The 20,974-nt window shown below is 36.1% G+C and overlaps 1 protein-coding gene across 12 annotated transcripts in view; it reads left to right on the forward strand.

The window, feature by feature from the left end:
- Positions 1-20,974, forward strand: part of MYO9A (myosin IXA) — a 280,504-nt gene that overhangs the window by 31,400 nt on the left and 228,130 nt on the right. For 11 of the 12 annotated variants that reach the window (XM_045059075.1, XM_045059073.1, XM_045059076.1 and 8 more), the window contains exon 2: positions 11,799-12,709. In XM_045059075.1, coding sequence (XP_044915010.1) covers positions 11,870-12,709 — 840 coding nt within the window. In that variant the 5' untranslated portion in view covers positions 11,799-11,869. Of the gene's footprint in view, positions 1-102; positions 166-11,798; positions 12,710-20,974 lie in introns of those variants that run through there. The other variant, XM_045059074.1, reaches the window with a different exon arrangement.

Below are 20,974 nucleotides of genomic sequence, written 5' to 3' on the forward strand. Positions count from 1 at the left end.
CTGGACTTGAGGATAGGTAGTGAATAATTTTTTTTTTTTTTTAAAGAAGCCTCCACACCCAGCACAGAACCCAGAGTGGGGCTTGAACTCACAACCCTGAGAGCAAGACCTGAGCTGAGATCAAGAGTTGGACACTTAACCGACTGAGTCACCCAGGCACCCCAGGTAGTGAATTTTTTGAACAATAATCTAATTCACTGCAGATGTTGAATTCTTTTTCATATCTTTATTGGCCATTTAGGTATTCTCTTAAGAGCCATCTTCTTTTTTTTTTTTAATGTTTGTTTATTTTTGAAAGAGCACAAGCGGGGGAGGGGCAGAGAGAGGGGGACAGAGGATCCGTAGTGGGCTCTGCTCTGACAGCAATGAGGCCAATGTGGGGCTCGAACTCACAAACTGTGAGATCATGACTTGAGCCAAAGTAGGATGGTCAACTGACTGAGCCACCCAGGTGCCCCAAGAGCCACCTTCTACATATATTTATTACTAGGCACACTTACTCTATCAGCAACATTGATTAACTCCTTAGGAAAGAAATTTGATACTCATTTAAATTTTTAAATTTTATTTATTTATTAAATATTTTATTTATTTTTTTTTAATTTTTTTTTTCAACGTTTATTTATTTTTGGGACAGAGAGAGACAGAGCATGAACGGGGGAGGGGCAGAGAGAGAGGGAGACACAGAATCGGAAGCAGGCTCCAGGCTCTGAGCCATCAGCCCAGAGCCTGACGCGGGGCTCGAACTCACGGACCGCGAGATCGTGACCTGGCTGAAGTTGGACGCTTAACCGACTGTGCCACCCAGGCGCCCCAAAATATTTTATTTTTTAAGTAATCTCTATACCCAACGTGGGGCTTGAACTTACAGCCCCGAGATCAAGAGTCTCCTGTTCTACCAACTGAGCCAGCTAGGTGCTCCTACTTGCTCCTATTTTTAAGGCCAGATATTGTTAAATTATTGTTGAGAACAGCTCTTACAGGAAGTTAAATAAAGTGGTGTATATAGATGAAAATAGATGAGAAGGTAGGAAAAAGGGAAAACAAACTATTAATAAAATGACTGCCTTAAGCAGTAAAAATGATTTCTAAAACACATGAATTAATGCGTATGTGGATTTATTTCTTTAACAAATATATTTTTGAGCTGTGGATACCTATGAAGAAAAAGACAAAAACGTTTTAGTGGGGAAGTCTTCCAATAGACAAAAAAACAAATAAATAGTAATATAATTCTAGGTAGTGTATCAAGTTCTATGATTAAAAATAGATCAGGACAAGGAGAATATAGCAGGGAAAGGGGGTTATTTTACATAGGTTAGGAAAGAAAATCCTCTCTGAGGAGTTGGCATTTGAGCAGACACCTCAGTGAATGAAAGAAGGTCCAGGTAGAGGGGGCAGGAAGGAAGTGTAAAGGTCCTAAAGCAGGAATAAGCTTAAATTTAAAAAAAGACCAGTGAGGGTAGAGGTGGAGTAGAGTGAGGGAAAGATGAAGTTAGGCTACAGTAAGAGGTTACAGTTTTATTCAATTGTGTTACGGAGAGACATTGAAAATTTTGGTAAGAGAGTGACGTGATCTGATTTACCTTTAAGAAGGGTTGACTCCCCTGTTAGGTGTAAACTAGACTGTAGTGGAGCAATGGATACAGGCATATCACACTCTTTCACTAATTCAGATGAGAGAATGATAAGGGGCTTGAACTAGGTGGTATAGATGGGAATGGCAAAAATGGTTAGATTCGGGATATATTTTAATGGCAGACCAATAGTACTTACTGTTGGATTGGATATTGAAGAATTTCCTTATGGGGGAAGTTAGAACATTTCTTTAGTAATGCGTTAGTCAGGGTAGACTAACTGCTATTACTAAACAGCCTCCAAATATCAGTGATTCTACACAATAAAATTTTATTTCTTTTTCCATCATAGTCCAATGTAGATGGGTGAGGATGGGGTGATGGTGGGTGTTCTTTGTGTGGTCATTTGGGACCAGGGTTCTTCCATCTAGTGGTTCTGTATCCCATAGGACTTTAGAGCTTTCCCCTGGATCCTTTCCATTTTCTCGTAGACAAGGAAAGGCAGGCCCTCCCACCCCCTTTATTTAGGGGCTCTTATTGGCTCAGCCTGAAAGGACATCACCCCTGCCCACTTACCATTGGCCAAGGATTCAGTTGCATGGTCCCATATAATTAACTGCAAGGAAGGTTGGGAAATGCAGTCTAGCTGTGTGCCCAGGAAGAGGAGGAAATGGGTTTGTAAAAAGAGTAGAGACTTTTGAAAAAAAAGAGTATTATAAAACACATAGTTGGAAAAGTTTAAAAATATAAATATTTACATATTTAAGTAAGTTACATATTTACTTGTAAATTCAGTTTTAAGTACTAAAATATGAAGAAACATGAATATTAGCTCTTGAACACCACTTCCTCCAAATTATTTTTCTAAAATAAGTTCAAAATATTTAATAGCTTTCTCCCCATGACATTAAAATTTTTTTTTTTTAACGTTATTTATTTTTGAGACAGAGAGAGACAGAGCATGAATGGGGGAGGGACAGAGAGAGAGGGGGACATAGAATCGGAAGCAGGCTCCAGCCTCTGAGCCATCAGCCCAGAGCCCGACGCGGGGCTCGAACTCACAGACCGCGAGATCGTGACCTGAGCTGAAGTCGGATGCTTAACCGACTGAGCCACCCAGGCGCCCCTCCCCATGACATTTACAACTGTATACAAATCAGTATTGTTTTCTCGAATGGACCCTGCCTTGATAGTAGAATGTTCTCCTTTTAATATCTACTGGTGAGATTTTTGCTTTGAGTTATTTTCTGTGTAGTGACGCTAGATTTTTATTTTTTAGATATGAATTTGCCTGATTTTATTTTTCTCTTGTTACTGAATGTTAGTGTATGATCTTACTAACATTCATTTGTAGATCCCTGTGATAAATGTAAAGAGAAAGGATACTTCTTTTTTTTCTTCTTGGAAAATGACCTTGAGAACTTGGTAAAGAAGTAAAAGCAGCTATAAAAATTTTTTGAAAATTAAATTTTATTAGTACACAGATGCAAAATATGACATTAAAAATCTTTAGTTACTTCTTTTTTTTAAATGAACTTCTAAGTTAAAGGAAGCTCTGTATTCCCTATTTTCATTCTTCACCACAGTTTTCCTCTATAATTAGTTTCTTCTCAGACCACTGAATAACAGCATAAGCTGGCCTATTCTGAACCACACCCTACTGACCACAGCAACTGTCTGACCGCATTGTTTCCCTCTGTTAGCATATACTTTAGAAATATTACTTTGGGATAGGGAAAAAACATATTAAATAATTTTATTTATAACTGGTACAGCTATGTGTAATTGCTCCATAAGTGCCAGTAAAGTGCTTAATTCTTTATATGCATAATATAAGTTATTTTATTCTCTCAATCATTTATCCATACTCTTTTTATCTGCTGGTTTGAAATGCTATCTTTATCATAAGGTAAATTTACATAGACTTTTTTGCTCTGTAAGCCTTAATTTTCTAATTTGACAGGTATTAACTTGTTACCTGTCTCAGAGATTTCCTGTTCAACTCAAATGAGGTAATGCACATCAAACTTATTTTTGATGAAAACTATAAAAATGAATTTTGAAGATTACTCAAAAGTCTAATATATTTGTCCTTATTTAATATACATATGCCTTTATATGTAGTTTTATATTTTAAGTTTTTTCAGTTGACATCATATTATACATCCCTTGCCATATTTCTTCTGCATGACTGGTATTACAGGTATCATTCACCATCTAAATCTGTTTTACCCAATCTTTAGTTTGGATAGGGAATTTGGATGTCAGGGGGTGCTGCCCTATTTGAATCTATTTGGTTTCCCAAGTTTGGATAGCAAATAGCATGATTGTGAAGTAAGCACCTAAAAGTTTATTCAAATATATTTGGTTCCTGAGCTTAGACTGTGAAATTTAAATTAAAAAAATTTTTTTTAATGTTTATTTATTTTTGAGAGAGAGACCGAGACAGAGCACACGCGGGGAAGGGGCAGAGAGAGAGAGGGACACGGAATCTGAAGCAAGCTCCAGGCTCCGAGCTGTCAGCACAGAGCCTGACATGGGACTCGAACTCACGAACTGCGAGGTCATGACCTGAGCTGAAGTCAGATAATTAACAGACTGAGCCACCAGGTGCCCCTATTTAAATTTTTTTTTTAATGTTTATTTTTGAGAGAGACAGAGTGTGAGCAGGGGAGGGGCAGAGAGAGAGGGAGACACAGAACTCCACATGTGCTTCAGGCTCTGCACTATCCACACAGAGCCTGATGCGGGCTCAAACTCACAAACTGTGAGATCCTGACTTGAGCCGAAATTGGATGCCTGACCAACTGAGCCACCCAAATGCCCCTAGACTGTGACATTTTTAGATATCAGTAATTTGGATAACAAGAGATACCTAAATTGTGAAAGGGTATTGCACTGAAGTGTTACCTATTAAAGTGAGTTCCTTTGATTGCAGAGAACAGAAACCCAGCTCAAAGTAGCTCAGGGTAAAAGGGAATTGATTGTCACACTTAAGGAAGTTCAGTGGTGGAGTTTATTTGAGGCACAGCTAGCTTCAGTAGCCCAAACAATGTTGATTAGGTTTTGCTGTATGTATTTGTTCATTTTCTTTTACTGTGTAAGGACTTCTGTGCATTCAGGAAAGATGGCTGCAAACAGTTTTAGATTTACATATTTCTGGATAACCAGCCCAGCAGAAAAGAAAATGCAGCAAAGTTCCAATATGGAATCTCTATGAGCAGCCGCTGGTGCCAGGGGGAATGGAATAATTGATTAGCTGGGTCTGGGTCACGACTAATACCACCCTTCCTCCCCTAGCTAGGGGATGAGGTTGGTCTGTTCAAAGTGTGCTGTGTCAAATGGCAAGGGAGGAGTAGTAGTTCTTCAAAGGCAAATGCAGTACTGTACTTTCATAAGAAGGGCGGGATTACCTACTGCACAGATGAAACCAGTTAGCTGTCCATGTACCTATCTATAGTGTGTCATCTGATAACTAATTTATTCCATCACCTTTTCTTTAGTTGAAATATTACAAAATGTATTTTCTTTCAGCACTCAATTTGGCTTTTACTTGGCATTGACCTACTATAAGTAAAACTGGGCTCCTAATGTGCTATCTAGTTGTGAAGATGAGCTAACATGCACATTTGTCACATCTTACCTAAAAAGCTTTTTCTCAATCTTTTTTTTTTTCTTTAAATTCTTTAAGGAAAAGAAAAGAGTATGTTTTTTACTTTCTGAGAGATGCACCTGTCCATCTTTGACCTAAATCTCATTCTCATTTAGTTTGTCTTATTGAAGAACCTTGGCTCATCAGATAGACCTTCATTTTCTTAAGTTTTCAGTTTCTGCTTCTCTACTTGATTCTATTTGTAACCATAAAGATGTGCTCCCAAGCCCCCTAACAAATGATTCACTCATACTTCTCCCTTTTTTCTTTATAGCAGATTTTACCAATGTCTGCTAATTTACTTGCCAATCTGTCTTCTCCCACTTCTTCCTTAACTTCTTACTTCCTACTTTTCAGAGTCCCCAGTAATATCCAGAGACCTTCATTTCAGGCCTAAACCTAGAATTACAGTATGTAAGGGCTAAAAGGGACCTAAGAGATATTTAACTCAACTTTCTTTTTTTATTTTGCTTGATGTTATTTTGATTGTACTGACTTTTTTTTTGTCTAGAATTTAGATGGTATATGGAATTTTTTTAAACTTTCAGATCTTGATCAGATCATAAATGCGTGTTTATTAAAAACAATATAGTTGCATTTTAAAAATCTCTTGGTAATCTTTTTCTTTTAAGTGGAGCATTTCCATTTCATGTAGTTATTGATACATTTAGTTTGCTTTCCATTTGTTCCATCTGTTCTGACTCCACCCAGGACCCCCTTCCTTTTTGCCTTCCTTTGAATTGATTATTTTTTAATCATTCCATTTTTTTCACAGTGTTAGTTGGGAAGTTATACCTTTTTTCTAATTTTTTTAGGGGTTAGCCTAGAATAGAAGTTGGCAAACTTTTTTTTTTTTTTAAGTTTATTTATATATTTTTGAGAGCAAGCTTGGGGGAGGGGCAGAGAGAGAGAATCCCAAGCAGTCTCCATGCTGTCAGTATGGAGCCTGATGCTGGGCTCAATCTCATGAACTGTGAGATCACAACCTGAGCTGAAACCAAGAGTTGGTTGCTCAACCGACTGAGCCATCCAGGCACCCCTAACCTGTTTCATTTAAGGGCCATATAGTAAACATTTTTGGCTTTGTGGACCATATGGTCACTGTCATTGTAGTGCAGAAGCATCCATTGATAACAGGTAGTGGTATAAATTACAGACAGTGGGTTAGATAAAGTCATTTAGATAGAAGAGCACTGGGTTGAGACCAGAAACTGGGAGATTTTGTTGTTGTTGTTATTTTTTTTTTTTGAAATTGAGGTCATGGACAAGAAGCTCTGAGAGTGAATCAGAAAAAGAGTGAGCCTATCAGGAAGATTACAAGAAAAATAATTATCATGTGAGGGCAGTTTCAAGAACGAGAAGATGGCTTTCTTAGTCAAATGCTATAGAGTGCCGTGTTAAGATGAGGATTCAGAAGAGGCCGTTGGATTTGGCAACTTTATGGTAATTGGTGACATTTTCAAAGAATATTGGCAGAGCTTGCTATGTGGGAAGAGTGGTAAAGGAGTGGAGAGTGGAAACATAAACCATTGATTGTCAAATACTATTTTTTGGACCAGCAACAACAGAAGTGCCTAGATTTCCCAATCTCAGAACCATTATTGGGCTTAGAAATGTATATTTTTAAAACATTGCCCAGATGATTTTGATAAACGCTAATGGCTTGCTGTCAAGATGTATTTGTTAGTGATATTTTGAGGCAAACCCTCTTTTCCAAACACAAAGCTATGATTGATGAAGCAAAAAGAAAAATCAAGTTGACATAAATGGGGTTCAGAAAAGGTAAACATTCCTATGTTTCAGAAAGGCAGTAGAACACAAAGCAGTGCATAGGGCTGTGGCTGGGACCTTGCAGGTACAGAAGCTGAGGTTTGAGTTTCCTTGAGTGTAGGACATATCTTCTGATTTGAACAGACCACCGGTAAGAAACATATTTATGAGATAACGGGAAATTGAACATTGACCAGTAATATTAAAAATTGTTAATTTTTAAAGGTGTGATTAATGGTATTGTGGTTATATTCAAACAAAGTAGTAAATAGTAGGTTCTCAGTAAATGTTTATATGAAAAACAAAAAAAAATTTCCATCAGAAAGTACACCTGTACATCTAAATTTTCAAACAAATTAGCCATCTAGTGCCGAGAATGATATGAAATAAATTGGAAGAGCAGTTTACTTTGGATGACATTAAAATGCTTCACTGAAAAAAATAAAATTTTATATTTAGTATTTTCAAGAAGAAAAGTGAGTAATATCCCTTAAATTAAAACAATTATGGGGGCAATGGGGGGGGGCTCGGTTGAGCATCTGACTTGATTTTGGCTCAGGTTATGATTCCAGGGTTGTGGGATCGAGCCCTGATTCGGGCTCTGTGCTGAGTGTGAAGTCTGCTTGGAATTCTGTCTCTCCTCCTTTACCCCTTTCCCCCACTTACGCTCTTTCTCTTTCTAAAATAAGCCAAACAAAGCAAAAAAACCCAGTTATGGCACTTAAGGTAGAAAAAAGATCAGGTGGATATGAAAATGACAGAAACTTTAGAAGTGAAAGCTAGTGTAAAACAACAGCGTGATTTTCATGAAAGGGAAGTCAATAGGATGTCTGTTTTCCCAGTATTAATCTATGAAATCAGTATAGTGTCAGTCAAAATATCAGAAGGTTTTGGGGGTGCCTGGGTGTCTCAGTCGGTTAAGTGTCTGGTTTTAGCTTAAGTCGTGATCTCACAGTTCATGAGTTCCAGTCCCATGTCGAGCTCTCTGCTGTCAGCACGGAGCCTGGAGCCCCTGCTTCAGATTCTGTGTCTCCCTCTCTCTGCCTCTCCCCAGCTTGTGCATGTGCGTGCTCTCTCTCTCTCAAAAAAATAAACATAAAAAAATGTCAGAAGGTTTTTTTTTTTTCGTGGTAGTGGACATGCTGATCTTAAAATTCTTATGGTAAAGAATCAAAGTAACATTAAAGAAGAACAAATTGAAATGATATGCCTTCCATCAAAACTTATTATAGAGCTATAGTAATTAAGATAGATTCAGGGATGGACAGATAGACTACTGGAAGAGAATACAGAGCCCAGAACACCTTGATATTTATATGGAATTAGCTACATGACAGAGGTGGCATTATAAATCAAGGGAGAGATTGGACTCTTCATTGAGGTGCTGATTAAATTGCTAATCTGATTTGGCATGAAAATAAGAGCGCTATGAAAATAAATTCTGTATGGATTAAGTACATAAATGAGAAAAGAAAAACCTTAGGCCTTTTCGAAGAAAATGCAGGATGGATAACTTTATGTCTTCAGGATGAGGAGGGATTTTTAAAAACTATACCAGGAGATAACGCCATGTAGGTTTTAGAGCCAGATGAACTGCTTCAAATATCAACTTTCTCACATGCTAGTTATGACTTTGGGCAAGTTATGTAATCTTTCTTGTTTTCTCATTTGTAAAATGAGGATGATAATGGTAAAAACAGCCCTCAGGAATTGTGAGAAATAAAATGTGAAATGCTTAGAAAAATGACTGGTGTAAATAAACACACAATAAGAGTTAACTACAATTGTTGTTACTGTAATTTACTAAAAAAGAAATCATAACCTGTAAAGGATTGATAAATTTGACTATTAAAAACTCTATGACAAAAGACATTGTGAATAAAATAGAAAGCTAAGGCACTAATAGGTCGGAGATAATTATCACACATTTAACTGAAAATTGATTAGTATCCAGGCTATATGAAAAACTCATTTAAACCAATAAAGAAAAGACAACTCAAAAAACAGAAATGAATAAGCAACATAGTCCAAATGGCAAATGGTAAGTGTTGCTCATCCTCATTCTAATAAACAGGGAAATGCAAATTAATGAGATACCTTTTTACACTTATACTGGCAGAAACTCAAGTCTGACAATACTTTTATTGGTAAGGAGGCAGAGAAACTTGAGCCCTTCCTACACTTGCTGTGAAATAGTTGGTACAACTACTTTGGAGAGTGTTTTGTTAATATCTAGTAAAGTTGAATGTGCTTAAAACCCAACGATTCTAGGTGTAAAGCCCAGAGAAATTCTAGGAAAGACATACGAAGAGACATGTATGAGATCTGCAGCATTGTTTTAATAGTGTAATATTGGAAACATTCCAAGTGTTCACTAGAAGGACAGTGGATTGATAAATTGTGGTATAAATCATCCAATGGTATTTAAAAACAAAGACCTTGCTTTTAAGAGCAGTTTTAGGTTAGGTTCACAGCAAATTTGAACAGAAGATCCAGAACCCCCCAACCTCCCCCCATACATACATAGTCTCCCCCAATATCTATATCCCCCCCACCCCAGTACATTTGTAACAATTAATAAACATTAATTGGCATATTATTTGGCAGTTAATGAACTTTTACATGTATCAGCACTTAGAAAAGACAATGTTAACGTGAGATGCAGACTATTAAGTATGGTATGACACCATTTTTTTAAAGCCTAAAAGAGTGAAACAGTACTATCTATAATTCATGGAGACCCACATGTGTAATAAAAATATAGAAACAGGACAGTGGTTCTCTCTGCAGAGCAAAAGAAGGAGCTTTATCTCTAATATGTTGTTTGTAAACTGATCTGGAGTAATTACAGCAGTTTTCAAACTTGTTGAATTCGGTGGTAGCTATATGACTGCTTTTTATATGTTCCATAATATTCTCTGTGTTTGAAAGGTCATCTAGGAAAAAACAAAACAGAGTTTCTTCATTTGAGAACTTTTACAAATATGTAATATTATGAGAGAGAAGTAACTGAAGGTATTTAAAAAAAATAACAGCATCTTTGTATGTTAAAGGATGAAATAAAAAAGGAAAGTGGTAACATGTGAGGATGATTCTCTGATGGGGCAAGTTTGATGGAGATGATAAGAAATAGGTTTTATTAACCCTGGAAAGGACATGGGATATATTTTCTTTGTAGACTAGAATGGAAAAACTAAGATGAGATGAAAATAGGGATACATTTTGAGTTGGAAAATGCTATTTTCTCAGTGGGATGCCAAAGTTGAAATCATTCTGGAGATGTTATGTACATGGGGTTTGAGAAGATTGGAAGGATATGCAGAATACGTGTAAGAAATGAAATAAGGTTAGATAAAAAGGTAACCTTGAAGGAAAAGGGAAGGTTGAATAAAAGTTATAATAGTATCAGCTATATAATTTTATCAGCGAGCCGGGGGGAGGGTCTTTTTGTTGTTAGGAGAGGTAGAGAGAGAGCCCAAAAGTCCTTGAAAATATATCTATTCTATAGCAGGTTTCTCTCATATTTTCTTAGTTATAATTTCATTTAGTTTGATTTTTTATTTAATCTCATCTTCTTAATGGTTTTTTTCAAGCTTTTATTTAAATTCCAGTTAGTTAACATACAGTATAATATTAATTTCAGGTGTAGCTTTTTTGTGATTCAGTTCAATACCTAGTGCTTATCACAAGTGTCCTCCTTAATTCCTATCACCTATTTAATCCATCCTCCCCACCCATCTGTTTTCTGGTAACAATCAGTCTATTCTCTATAGTTTAGAGTCTGTTTCTTGGTTTTCCTCTCTCCCTACATGTTCCTTTGTTTTTTTTCTTAAATTCCACTTATGAGTGAAATCATATGGTATTTGTCTTTCTCTGACTTATTTCGCTTAGCATAATACACTAGTTCCATCCACATTGTTGGAAATGGCAAGATTTCATTCTTTTTTTATGGCCGAGTAATATTCCATTGTGTGTGTGTGTGTGTGTGTGTGTGTGTGTGTGTGTGTGTGTGTATCACATCTTTATCCATTCATCAGTTGATAGATATTTGGGCTCTTACCATAATTTGGCTATTGCTGATAATGCTGCTGCAAACATTGAGGTGCATGTATCCCTTTAAATTAGTATTTTTTTATCCTTTGGGTAAATAGTAGTGCTGGGTTATAGCGAAGTTCTATTTTTAATTTTTTGAGGAACTTCCATACTGTTTTCCAGAGTGACTGCACCAGTTTGTATTCCCACCAACAGTGTTAGAGGTTCCCCTTTCTCCACATCCTCTTCAACACCTATTATTTCCTGTGTTGTTAATATCATCTTCTTACTGTTTTTAATTTCACAAAAATTTGGCTTCATTGATGGCATTGTTTTGTGTTTTTGCTTTATCCATAAGAGCTTTTGGGTGCAGGGTGATCTGTATGATTATTCTGCCCTTTATAATCTAGTCTTTGGCAAGTCTCTTTAAATATAAAGAAAGAACTTGACTCTAATCTCAGGTACTTTGGAAACATTTGAGATAGAGTACAAAATAATTTTTATTTGCACTCTGGATTTTGCGTTATTAGTATGATAAAACATGGAAAAATCTTTGGCAAGTTGCTTTTGGAGAAAGTGTCCAGATTTGGGCAATAAAATGTAATATTACGTGGTCTCAGACTGTTTTCAAGACTTTCTAGACTAAGAATTAGGATATTATGTTCTAAAAGATGTAATCAACATGATTTAAGCCTTTCTTTCTTGAGCATCAGAAGGTAAAGATTGTTTATGTGATTTCTAAATGTTTCACATCTTTTATGTTACAGTTCTTTTGCCATGAAAATGGTTTGCAGGGTCTTGGACACATACTATCCATGCTGATGGGACAGGATCCAATATGAATATAAATGATGGAGGAAGACGACGCTTTGAGGATAATGAACATACGTTACATATATATCCTGGGACAATTTCAGAAGGGACTATCTACTGTCCAATTCCTGCCAGAAAAAACTCCACAGCTGCTGAGGTGATTGACTCTCTTATAAACAGACTTCATCTTGACAAAACAAAATGTTATGTTCTTGCAGAAGTAAAGGAATTTGGTGGAGAAGAATGGATACTCAATCCAACAGACTGTCCAGTTCAGCGAATGATGTTGTGGCCCCGAATGGCTCTGGAAAATCGCCTGAGTGGAGAGGACTATCGCTTTCTTCTGAGAGAAAAAAACCTTGATGGATCAATCCATTATGGTAGTCTGCAGTCATGGCTACGGGTAACAGAAGAACGTCGTAGGATGATGGAGCGGGGTTTTCTTCCACAGCCTCAGCAAAAAGACTTTGATGATTTATGTAGCTTACCTGATTTGAATGAGAAAACTCTCTTAGAAAACCTACGAAATCGCTTTAAGCATGAAAAAATTTATACCTATGTTGGCAGTATTCTAATAGTTATTAACCCATTCAAGTTTCTTCCTATTTATAATCCCAAATATGTCAAAATGTATGATAACCACCAATTGGGAAAACTGGAGCCCCACATTTATGCTGTGGCTGATGTAGCTTATCATGCCATGCTTCAGCGCAAAAAGAATCAGTGCATTGTGATTTCAGGAGAGAGTGGTTCTGGGAAGACTCAAAGCACAAACTTTCTTATACACCACCTTACTGCACTCAGTCAGAAAGGATTTGCCAGTGGAGTGGAACAAATTATTCTTGGAGCTGGACCAGTACTTGAGGTAAGTGTGTAGAAATACTTTTCTTACTCTTAAACATGTCTTTGAAAAAATTTTTTGTAAATGTGAGAAAATGTAATGAAACCACAAGTATAGATATCATTTTTAGTTACCAAGGAAAACTGGAAGATGGGAAAGCAAAAAAGGCAGCGTGGAAGATTAAAGGGTATGACAGTGGTAGTATATTTTTCAAAGGTGTTTTTGGGTCATAGTGATGAGGTAAGAGATGATTGGAGTCGTATGTATCCCCCTGTAAAGGGAAATAGCCAGCACAGGACTCCTGTCTGTAATTGGGTTGTGGAATTAGGTGTTGGGGAAAATATTCTCATCAATCTATTTGTATCTTTGCAACTTTAACATGTGTGCCTAGTATTGAATTCTAAGGGTTCAGTTTTGAAAATGTAGAGAATATGGGAAAAAAAGTTTTAGTTCTATAATGTTTTAGAAGTAATAGTACCAAAGGTAGAAAGGAGAAAGAATACACTTTTTGTTTTAGAGTTGAAAGGAAAAGGTAGTATTACCTATTTTTTTTTTATTAAAAGAATTTTTTTTTATGTTTATTTTTGAGACAGAGAGAAACAGAGCATGAGTGGGGGAGGGGCAGAGAGAGAAGGAGACCCAGAATCTGACGCAGGCTCCAGGCTGGGCTGTCAGCACAGAGCCCGACGTCAGGCTTGAACCCATGAACCGTGAGTTCATGACCTGAGCTGAAGTTGGTTGCCCAACCAACTGAGCCACCCAGGCGCCCCAATATTACTTATTTTTTAAAAGAGATTTTGTGATGTATAACTGAGATACAGCAAACTGCACATATTGGAAATGTACAGTTCGATAAAATTTGACATGTATATATACTAATTAAGCCACTGTCACAGTCAAGATACTGAATACATCCATTATTCCCAAAGTTTCTTTGTGATTCACAAAGTGTAAGTATAGTTTAAGAAACCACTTACACACTTACACTATAGACTAGTTTGTGATTTCTATAATTTTGTATAAATGGAATCATATACCATATACTCTTTTATGTTTGATTTCTCTTGGTATAATTATTTCAAGATTCATCCAGGTTGTATGTGTCAGTAATTCATTCCTTTTGCTAAGGTAGAATTCCACTGCATGGGTGCATGATGCTTTGCATTTATTCATTTACCTGGTAATGGACTTTTAGATTATTGCTAGTTATTCACTGTTGCATATAAAGCTTTATACAAGTCTTTGTGTGGACATACACTTTACTTTGGGTGAATACCTAGGAGTGGAATGACTGGGTTATATGATAGGTATATGCTTAACTTTTTAAGAAACTGCCAACTTTTTCTACAGTGTTTATACTTACATTTTATATTCCCACCAGGCAGTGTGTGACAGTTCCAGTTACTCCATATCCCTGCTAACCCTTGATATGGTCATTCTTTTAAATTTTAGCCATTCAAATATATATACAGTGGTATCTTACTGAGGTTTTAATTTGCATTCTATAATGACTAATGCTGTGAGCACATTTTCATGTGTTTATTTGCCCTCTATATATCTTCTTTGGTGAAGTATCTGTCAAAATTTATTGCCTAATTTTTTATTGGATTTTCTTAAAATTTTTTTAATGTTTATAATTTTTGAGAGAGACAGAGTGCCAGTTGGGGAGGGACAGAGAGAGAGGGAAACCCAGAATCCGAAGCAAGCTTCCGGCTCTGAGCTGTCAGCACAGAGCTCAGTGCATGAGATCATGACCTGAGCCAAAGTCAGATGCTTAACTGACTGAGCCACCCAGGCACCCCTCTTGCGTTTTTGATTTTAGCCATTCTGATGGGTGTAAGGTAATATCTCATTGTGGTTTTGATTTGTATTTCCCTGATGATGACTGATGTTGAGCTGGATTTGATTTGTATTTCCCTGATGATGACTGATGTTGAGCATCTTTTCATGGCCATTTGTATGTCGTCTTTGGATAAATAAAATGGGTCCTCTGCCCATTTTAATTTTATTTTTGGCTTTTTTTTGTGTGTGTTGAGTTATATATATATATATATATATATATATATATATATATATATATATATATATTTAAATATATTTTAGATATTACCTTATTGATATATTATTTGCAGATATTTCTCCCTTTCAGTAGGTTGTCTTTTTGTTTGTTGTTGGTTTCCTTCACTGTACAAAAGCTTTGAAAAAAAATTTTTTTTTTATTGGTGTGGTCCCAATTGCTTATTTTTGCTTTTGTTTTCCTTGCCTTATGAGACATACCTAGAAAAATGTCACTTTGGCTGATGCCAGAGAAATTACTACTTGTGTTCTATTTTAGGATTTTTATGGTTTCAGGTGTCACATTTAGGTTTAATTCAATTTGAGTCTATTTTTGTGTATGGTGTTACAAGGTGGTTCAATTTCATTCTTCTGCATGTAGCTGTCCAGTTTTTCCAGCACTATTTATTGAAGAGAATGTCTCTCATTATATGTTCTTGCTTCCTTTGTTGTAGATTAATTGACCATATAAATGGTTTATTTCTCGGTGCTCTATTCTGTGCCATTGATCTGTGTGTCTGTTTTTGTGCCAGTACTGTACTGTTTTGATTATTACACCATAGTAGTATATCTTGGAATGTGGAATTGTGATACCTCTAGCTTTGTTTTTCTTTGTCAAGATTGCTTTGGTTATTCCAGGTCTTTTTTTTTTTTTTAATTTTTTTTTTCAACGTTTATTTATTTTTGGGACAGAGAGAGACAGAGCATAAACGGGCGAGGGGCAGAGAGAGAGGGAGACACAGAATCAGAAACAGGCTCCAGGCTCTGAGCCATCAGCCCAGAGCCCGACGCGGGGCTCGAACTCACGGACCGTGAGATTGTGACCTGGCTGAAGTCGGACGCCTAACCAACTGCGCCACCCAGGCGCCCCATTCCAGGTCTTTTTTGATTCTGAAGAGATTTTACTATTATTTGTTCTAGGTTTAAAAAAAAATCCTGTTGGTATTTTGATAGAGATTGCATTGAATGTATAGATTGCTTTGGGTAGTATAGACATTTCAACAATATGAATTCTTCCAATCCGTGAGCCTGGAATATCTTTCCATTTGTTTGTGTCATCTTCAGTTTCTTCAATCAGTTATTTTGTAGTTTTTGAGTATAGGTCTTTCACTTCTTTGGTTAAGTTTATTCTTAGGTACTTTATTATTCTTTTTGGTGCACTAGTAAATGGTCTTGTTTTCTTAATTTCTCTATGTGCTGCTCTGTTATTAGTGTATAGAAATGCTACCAATTTCTGAATATTAACTTTGTATCATGCATCTTTACCAAATTCATTTATTATTTCAAATTGCTTTTTGGTGGAGTCTTTAGGATTTTCTATGTGTAGTATCATGTCATCTGCAAATAGCGATAGTGTAACTTCTTTACCAGTGTGGTGCCTCTTCTTTTTCTTGTCTGATTGTTGTGGACAGGACTTTGAGTACTGTGTTGAATAAAAGTGGCAAGAGTGGACATATTTGTCTTGTTCCTGATCTTAGAGGAAAAGCTCTTTGTTTCACCATTGAGTGTGATGTTAGCTGTGGGTTTTTCATATATATAGTCTTTCTTATATAGATGTATGTGCTCTCTAACCCCACTTTGTTGAGAGTTTTTACCATGAATGGAATTTAAATTTTGTCAAATGGGTTTTGTTTTCTGCACCTATTGAGATGATGATATGATTTTTATCCTTTGTTTTGTTGATGCTGTGTATCACATTGATTTGCAAATCTTGAGCCATTCTTACATCCATGGAGTAAGTCTTACTTGATTGTGGTGAATGATCTTTTTAATGTATTGTTGTATGTGGTTTGCTAATATTTTGTTGAGGAATTTTGCATCTATGTTTATCAAGGATATTGGCCTGTAGGGGTGTGTGTGTGTGTGTGCGCGCGCGCGCGTGTGTGTATGTGTGTGTGTGTGTGTGTGTGTGTGTGTGTGTGTTGTTTTTTATCATCAGAGTAATGCTGGCCTTGTGAATTTATTTGGAAGCTTTCCTTCCTCTTGTATTTTTTGGTATAGTTTGATAAGAATAGGTATTAACTCTTTTCTAAATGTCTGTGAATCTGTCCTGGACTTTTATTTTTTGGTAGTTTTTTGATTACTGATTTACTTGTAATTGGCCTTAGATTTTCTATTTCTCTTTTGTTCAGTTTTGGAAGATTATATGTTTCTAGTAATTTATAGACTTCTAGGCTGTCTAGCTTGTTAGTATATAATTTTTTGTAGTATTCTCTTATAATTCTTTACATTTCTGTGATAGTTGTTACTTCTCTTTCATTTCTGCTATTACTTATTTGGGTCCTTCCTCTTTTTTTCTTGATGAGTCTGGCTAAGTGTTTTTCAATTTTGTTTACCTTTTCAAAGAACCAGCTCTTGGTTTTATTGATTAAAATTTTTTTTAATGTTTATTTATTTTTGAGAGAGAGGGAGACAGACAGCACAAGCAGGGGAGGGACAGAGAGAGACAGAGACACAGAGTTTGAAGCAATCTCCAAGCTCTGAGCTGTCAGCACAGAGCCTGACGTGGGGCTCGAACTCACAAACCATGAGATCATGACGTGATGCTTAACCGACTGAGTCCCTCAGGCGCCCCTACTGATTTTTTTTCTATTGCTGTTTTTAGTCTTCATGTCATTCATTTCTGCTCTGGTCTTAATTATTTCCTTCCTTCTATTTACCTTGGGCTTTATTTGTTGTTCTTTTTTTTTTTTTTTTTTTTTTTTTTCTGGTTCCTTTAGTTGTTAATGTAGATTGTTTGAGCTTTTTCTTGTTTCTTGAGTTAGGCCTGTGTTGCTATATATTTCTCTCCCTTTCTCTCTTTCTCTGTCTCAAGAACCAGCTCTTGGTTTTATTGATTTAAAAAGTTTTTTTTAATGTTTATTCTTGAGAGAGAGAGAGAGAGAGAGAGAGAGAGAGAGAGAGAGAGAGAGAGAGAGAGAGAAAGGGCATAGGGAGAGAGAGAATTTCAAGCAAGTTCCTCAGTGCAGAGCCTGATGTGGGGCTCTATCCAATGATCCCCGTATCATGACCCAAACTGAAGTCAAGAGTCTGATGCTCAACCAACTGAGCCACCTAGGTATCCCTAATTTTAAAAAATGGTATTAATCAGGCACTTATAAATATTTGTAGATTGCTTTGGGGTAGTGAGGACATTTTAACAATGTGAATTCTTCCGTGAGCACATAATGTATTTCAATTTATTTGTGTCGTCAGTTTTTGTCATTAATGCCTTTTGGTTTTCATTGTACAGATCTTTAACCTCCTTGGTGAAATTTCTCTCAAATACAACCATCTCTCAGTAGTACCTTTTGAAGAGCAGAATTTTAAATTTTGATGAAATCCAGTTTAACCATTTTTTTTCTCTTATGGATTGTGTTTTTGGTGTCATATTTAAGAAAACTTTGACTAAACCATGGTTGCAAAAGTGTTCTATGTTTTGTTTTGTTTTTTCATTAGTTTTGTAGTTTCAGTTTTGCATTCAGGTCTATGATTAATTTTGAGTTTATTTTGTATATGGTGTATAGATCCAGTGTTTTCCTATGAGTATCTAATTGTTTCAAAACTATTTTTTGTTGAAAGACTATTTTTCCTTTACCTCGTTTGCCTTTGTGTCTTTGTCAAAAAAAATTGTACATATATATGTGGGTTTATCTCACCATTCTGTCTCCTGTTGATTCGTTTTTCTTCATGACAATGCATTTCATTATGCAGCTTTATAATAATTTTGAAATTAGGTAGTATTAATCCTTCTTTTGCTTATTTTGGATATTCGAGACCTTTGCATTTCCATATGAATTTTAGAACTAAATTGTCAGTTTTTCTATAAAAGTTTTTTGGGACTTTGGGATAGTGTTAAATCTATAGTTTAATTTTTAGAGAAGTGATATGGTAACAATATTAAGTCATCTGACCCATGAACAAGTTTATTTCTCTACTTATGAAGATCATCTTTAATTTCTCTGAGCAATATTCTGTTGTTTTTAATGTATAGGGCTTGAACATGTATAGTAAGATATATTTGTCAGTATTTATTGATGCTTTTATAAACAGTATTTAACATTTTTCAATTGTTATTTCCTAGTATATAGGGATACAGTTGAAATTGGTACTTTGATCTTGTACAAGCTGGCTAGGTACAAATATTAATTTCATTTTTTAAAAATTTTTACTGGATTATCCACATAAGAAGTCATATTTGTGAACAAAAAGGCAGTTTTATTTACTTTCTTCCAGTTGCAATTTTTTTTCCTGCAGATTTCACTAGTTACTCCAGTATGAAGAGATGTGGTGAAAGTAACATTCTTGTCTTGGGGGAAAGCATTTAGCCTTAAACATTAAGTGTGATGATAGCTGTTGGTTTTGTGTAGATGTTCTTTATTAGATTAAGGTCCATTCCCTTTCATTCTTACTTTGTTTAGAGTTTTTATCAGGAAAGGTTGGATTTTGTCAAATGCTTTTTCTGTGTCTATTTGAGATAGTCATATGGTTTAAAAAAGAATAGTTTGTTAATATGGTAAATTATATTGATGGATTTTTTAAATTTAATTTATTTTTTAAAATTTATATCCAAGTTAGTTAGCATATAGTGCAACAATGATTTCAGGGGTAGATTCCTTAATGTCCCTTACCCATTTAGCCCATCCCCCCTTCCACAATCCCTCCAGCAACCCTCAGTTTGTTCTCCATATTTATGAGTCTCTTATGTTTTGCCCCCTCCCTGTTTTTATATTATTTTTGCTTCCCTTCCCTTATGTTCATCTGTTTTGTATCTTAAAGTCCTCATATGAGTGAAGTCATATGATGTTTGTCTTTCTCTGATTTTGCTTAGCATAATACCCTCTAGTTCCATCCACATAGTTGCAAATGGCAAGATTTCATTCTTTTTGATTGCTGAGTAATACTCCATTGTATATATATACCACATCTTTATCCATTCATCAGTCAATGTGCACTTGGGCTCTTTCCATACTTTGGCTTTTGTCGATAGTGCTGCTATAAACATGGGGGTGCCTGTGTCCCTTTGAAACAGCACACCTGTATCCCTTGGATAAATACCTAGTAGTGCAATTGCTGGGTCATAGGGTAGTTCTATTTTTAATTTTTTGAGGAACCTCCATACTGTTTTCCAGAGTGGCTGCACCAGTTTGCATTCCCACCAGCAGTGCAAAAGAGATCCTCTTTCTCCGCATCCTCGCCAACATCTGTTGTTGCCTGAGTTGTTAATGTTAGCCATTCTGACAGGTGTGAGGTGGTATCTCATTGTGGTTTTGATTTGTATTTCCCTGATGATGAGTGATGTTGAGCATTTTTTCATGTGTCAGTTGGCCATCTGGATGTCTTCTTTGGAGAAGTGTCTAGTCCTGTCTTTTGCCAATTTCTTCACTGGATTATTTGTTTTTTGGGTGTTGAGTTTGGTAAGTTCTTTATAGATGTTGGTTACTAACCCTTTATCTGATATGTCGTTTGCAGATATCTTCTTCCATTCTGTCGGTTGCCATTTAGTTTTGCTGATTGTTTCCTTCACTGTGCAGAAGGTTTTTATGTTGATAAGGTCCCAGTAGTTCATTTTTGCTTTTGTTTCCCTTGCCTCTGGAGACGTGTTGAGTAAGAAGTTGTTGCGGCCACAAAGAGGTTTCTGCCTGCTTTCTCCTCAAGGATTTTGATGGCTTCCTGTCTAATGTTTAGGCCTTTGATCCATTTTGAGTTTATTTTTGTGTATGGTGTAAGAAAGTGGTCCAGGTTCATTCTTCTGCATGTCACTGTCCAGTTTTCCCAGCACCATTTGCTGAAGAGACTGTCTTTATTCCATTGGATATTCTTTCCTGCTTTGTCAAAGATTAGTTGGCCATATGTTTGTGGGTCCATTTCTGGGTTCTCTGTTCTCTTCCACTGATCTGAGTGTCTGTTTTTGTGCCAGTAACACACTGTTTTGATGATTACAGCTTTGTAATACAGCTTGAAGTCTGGGGTTGTGATGCCTCCTGCTTTGGTTTTCTTTTTCAAGATTGCTTTGGCTATTCGGGGTCTTTTTTGGTTCCATACAAGTTTTAGGATTGTTTGTTCTAGCTCTGTGAAGAATGCTGGTGTTATTTTGATAGGTATTGCATTGAATATGTAGATTGCTTTGGGTAGTGTTGACATTTTAGCAGTATTTGTTCTTCCTGTATATTGATGGATTTTTGATTGGTAAACCATTTTGGCATTCTGGGGATAAACACCAATTGTCATGATACATTATCCTTTAATGTATTG

Source organism: Felis catus, chromosome B3 (genome assembly GCF_018350175.1).
Source record: "Felis catus isolate Fca126 chromosome B3, F.catus_Fca126_mat1.0, whole genome shotgun sequence".
NCBI classification, from domain to species: domain Eukaryota; kingdom Metazoa; phylum Chordata; class Mammalia; order Carnivora; family Felidae; genus Felis; species Felis catus.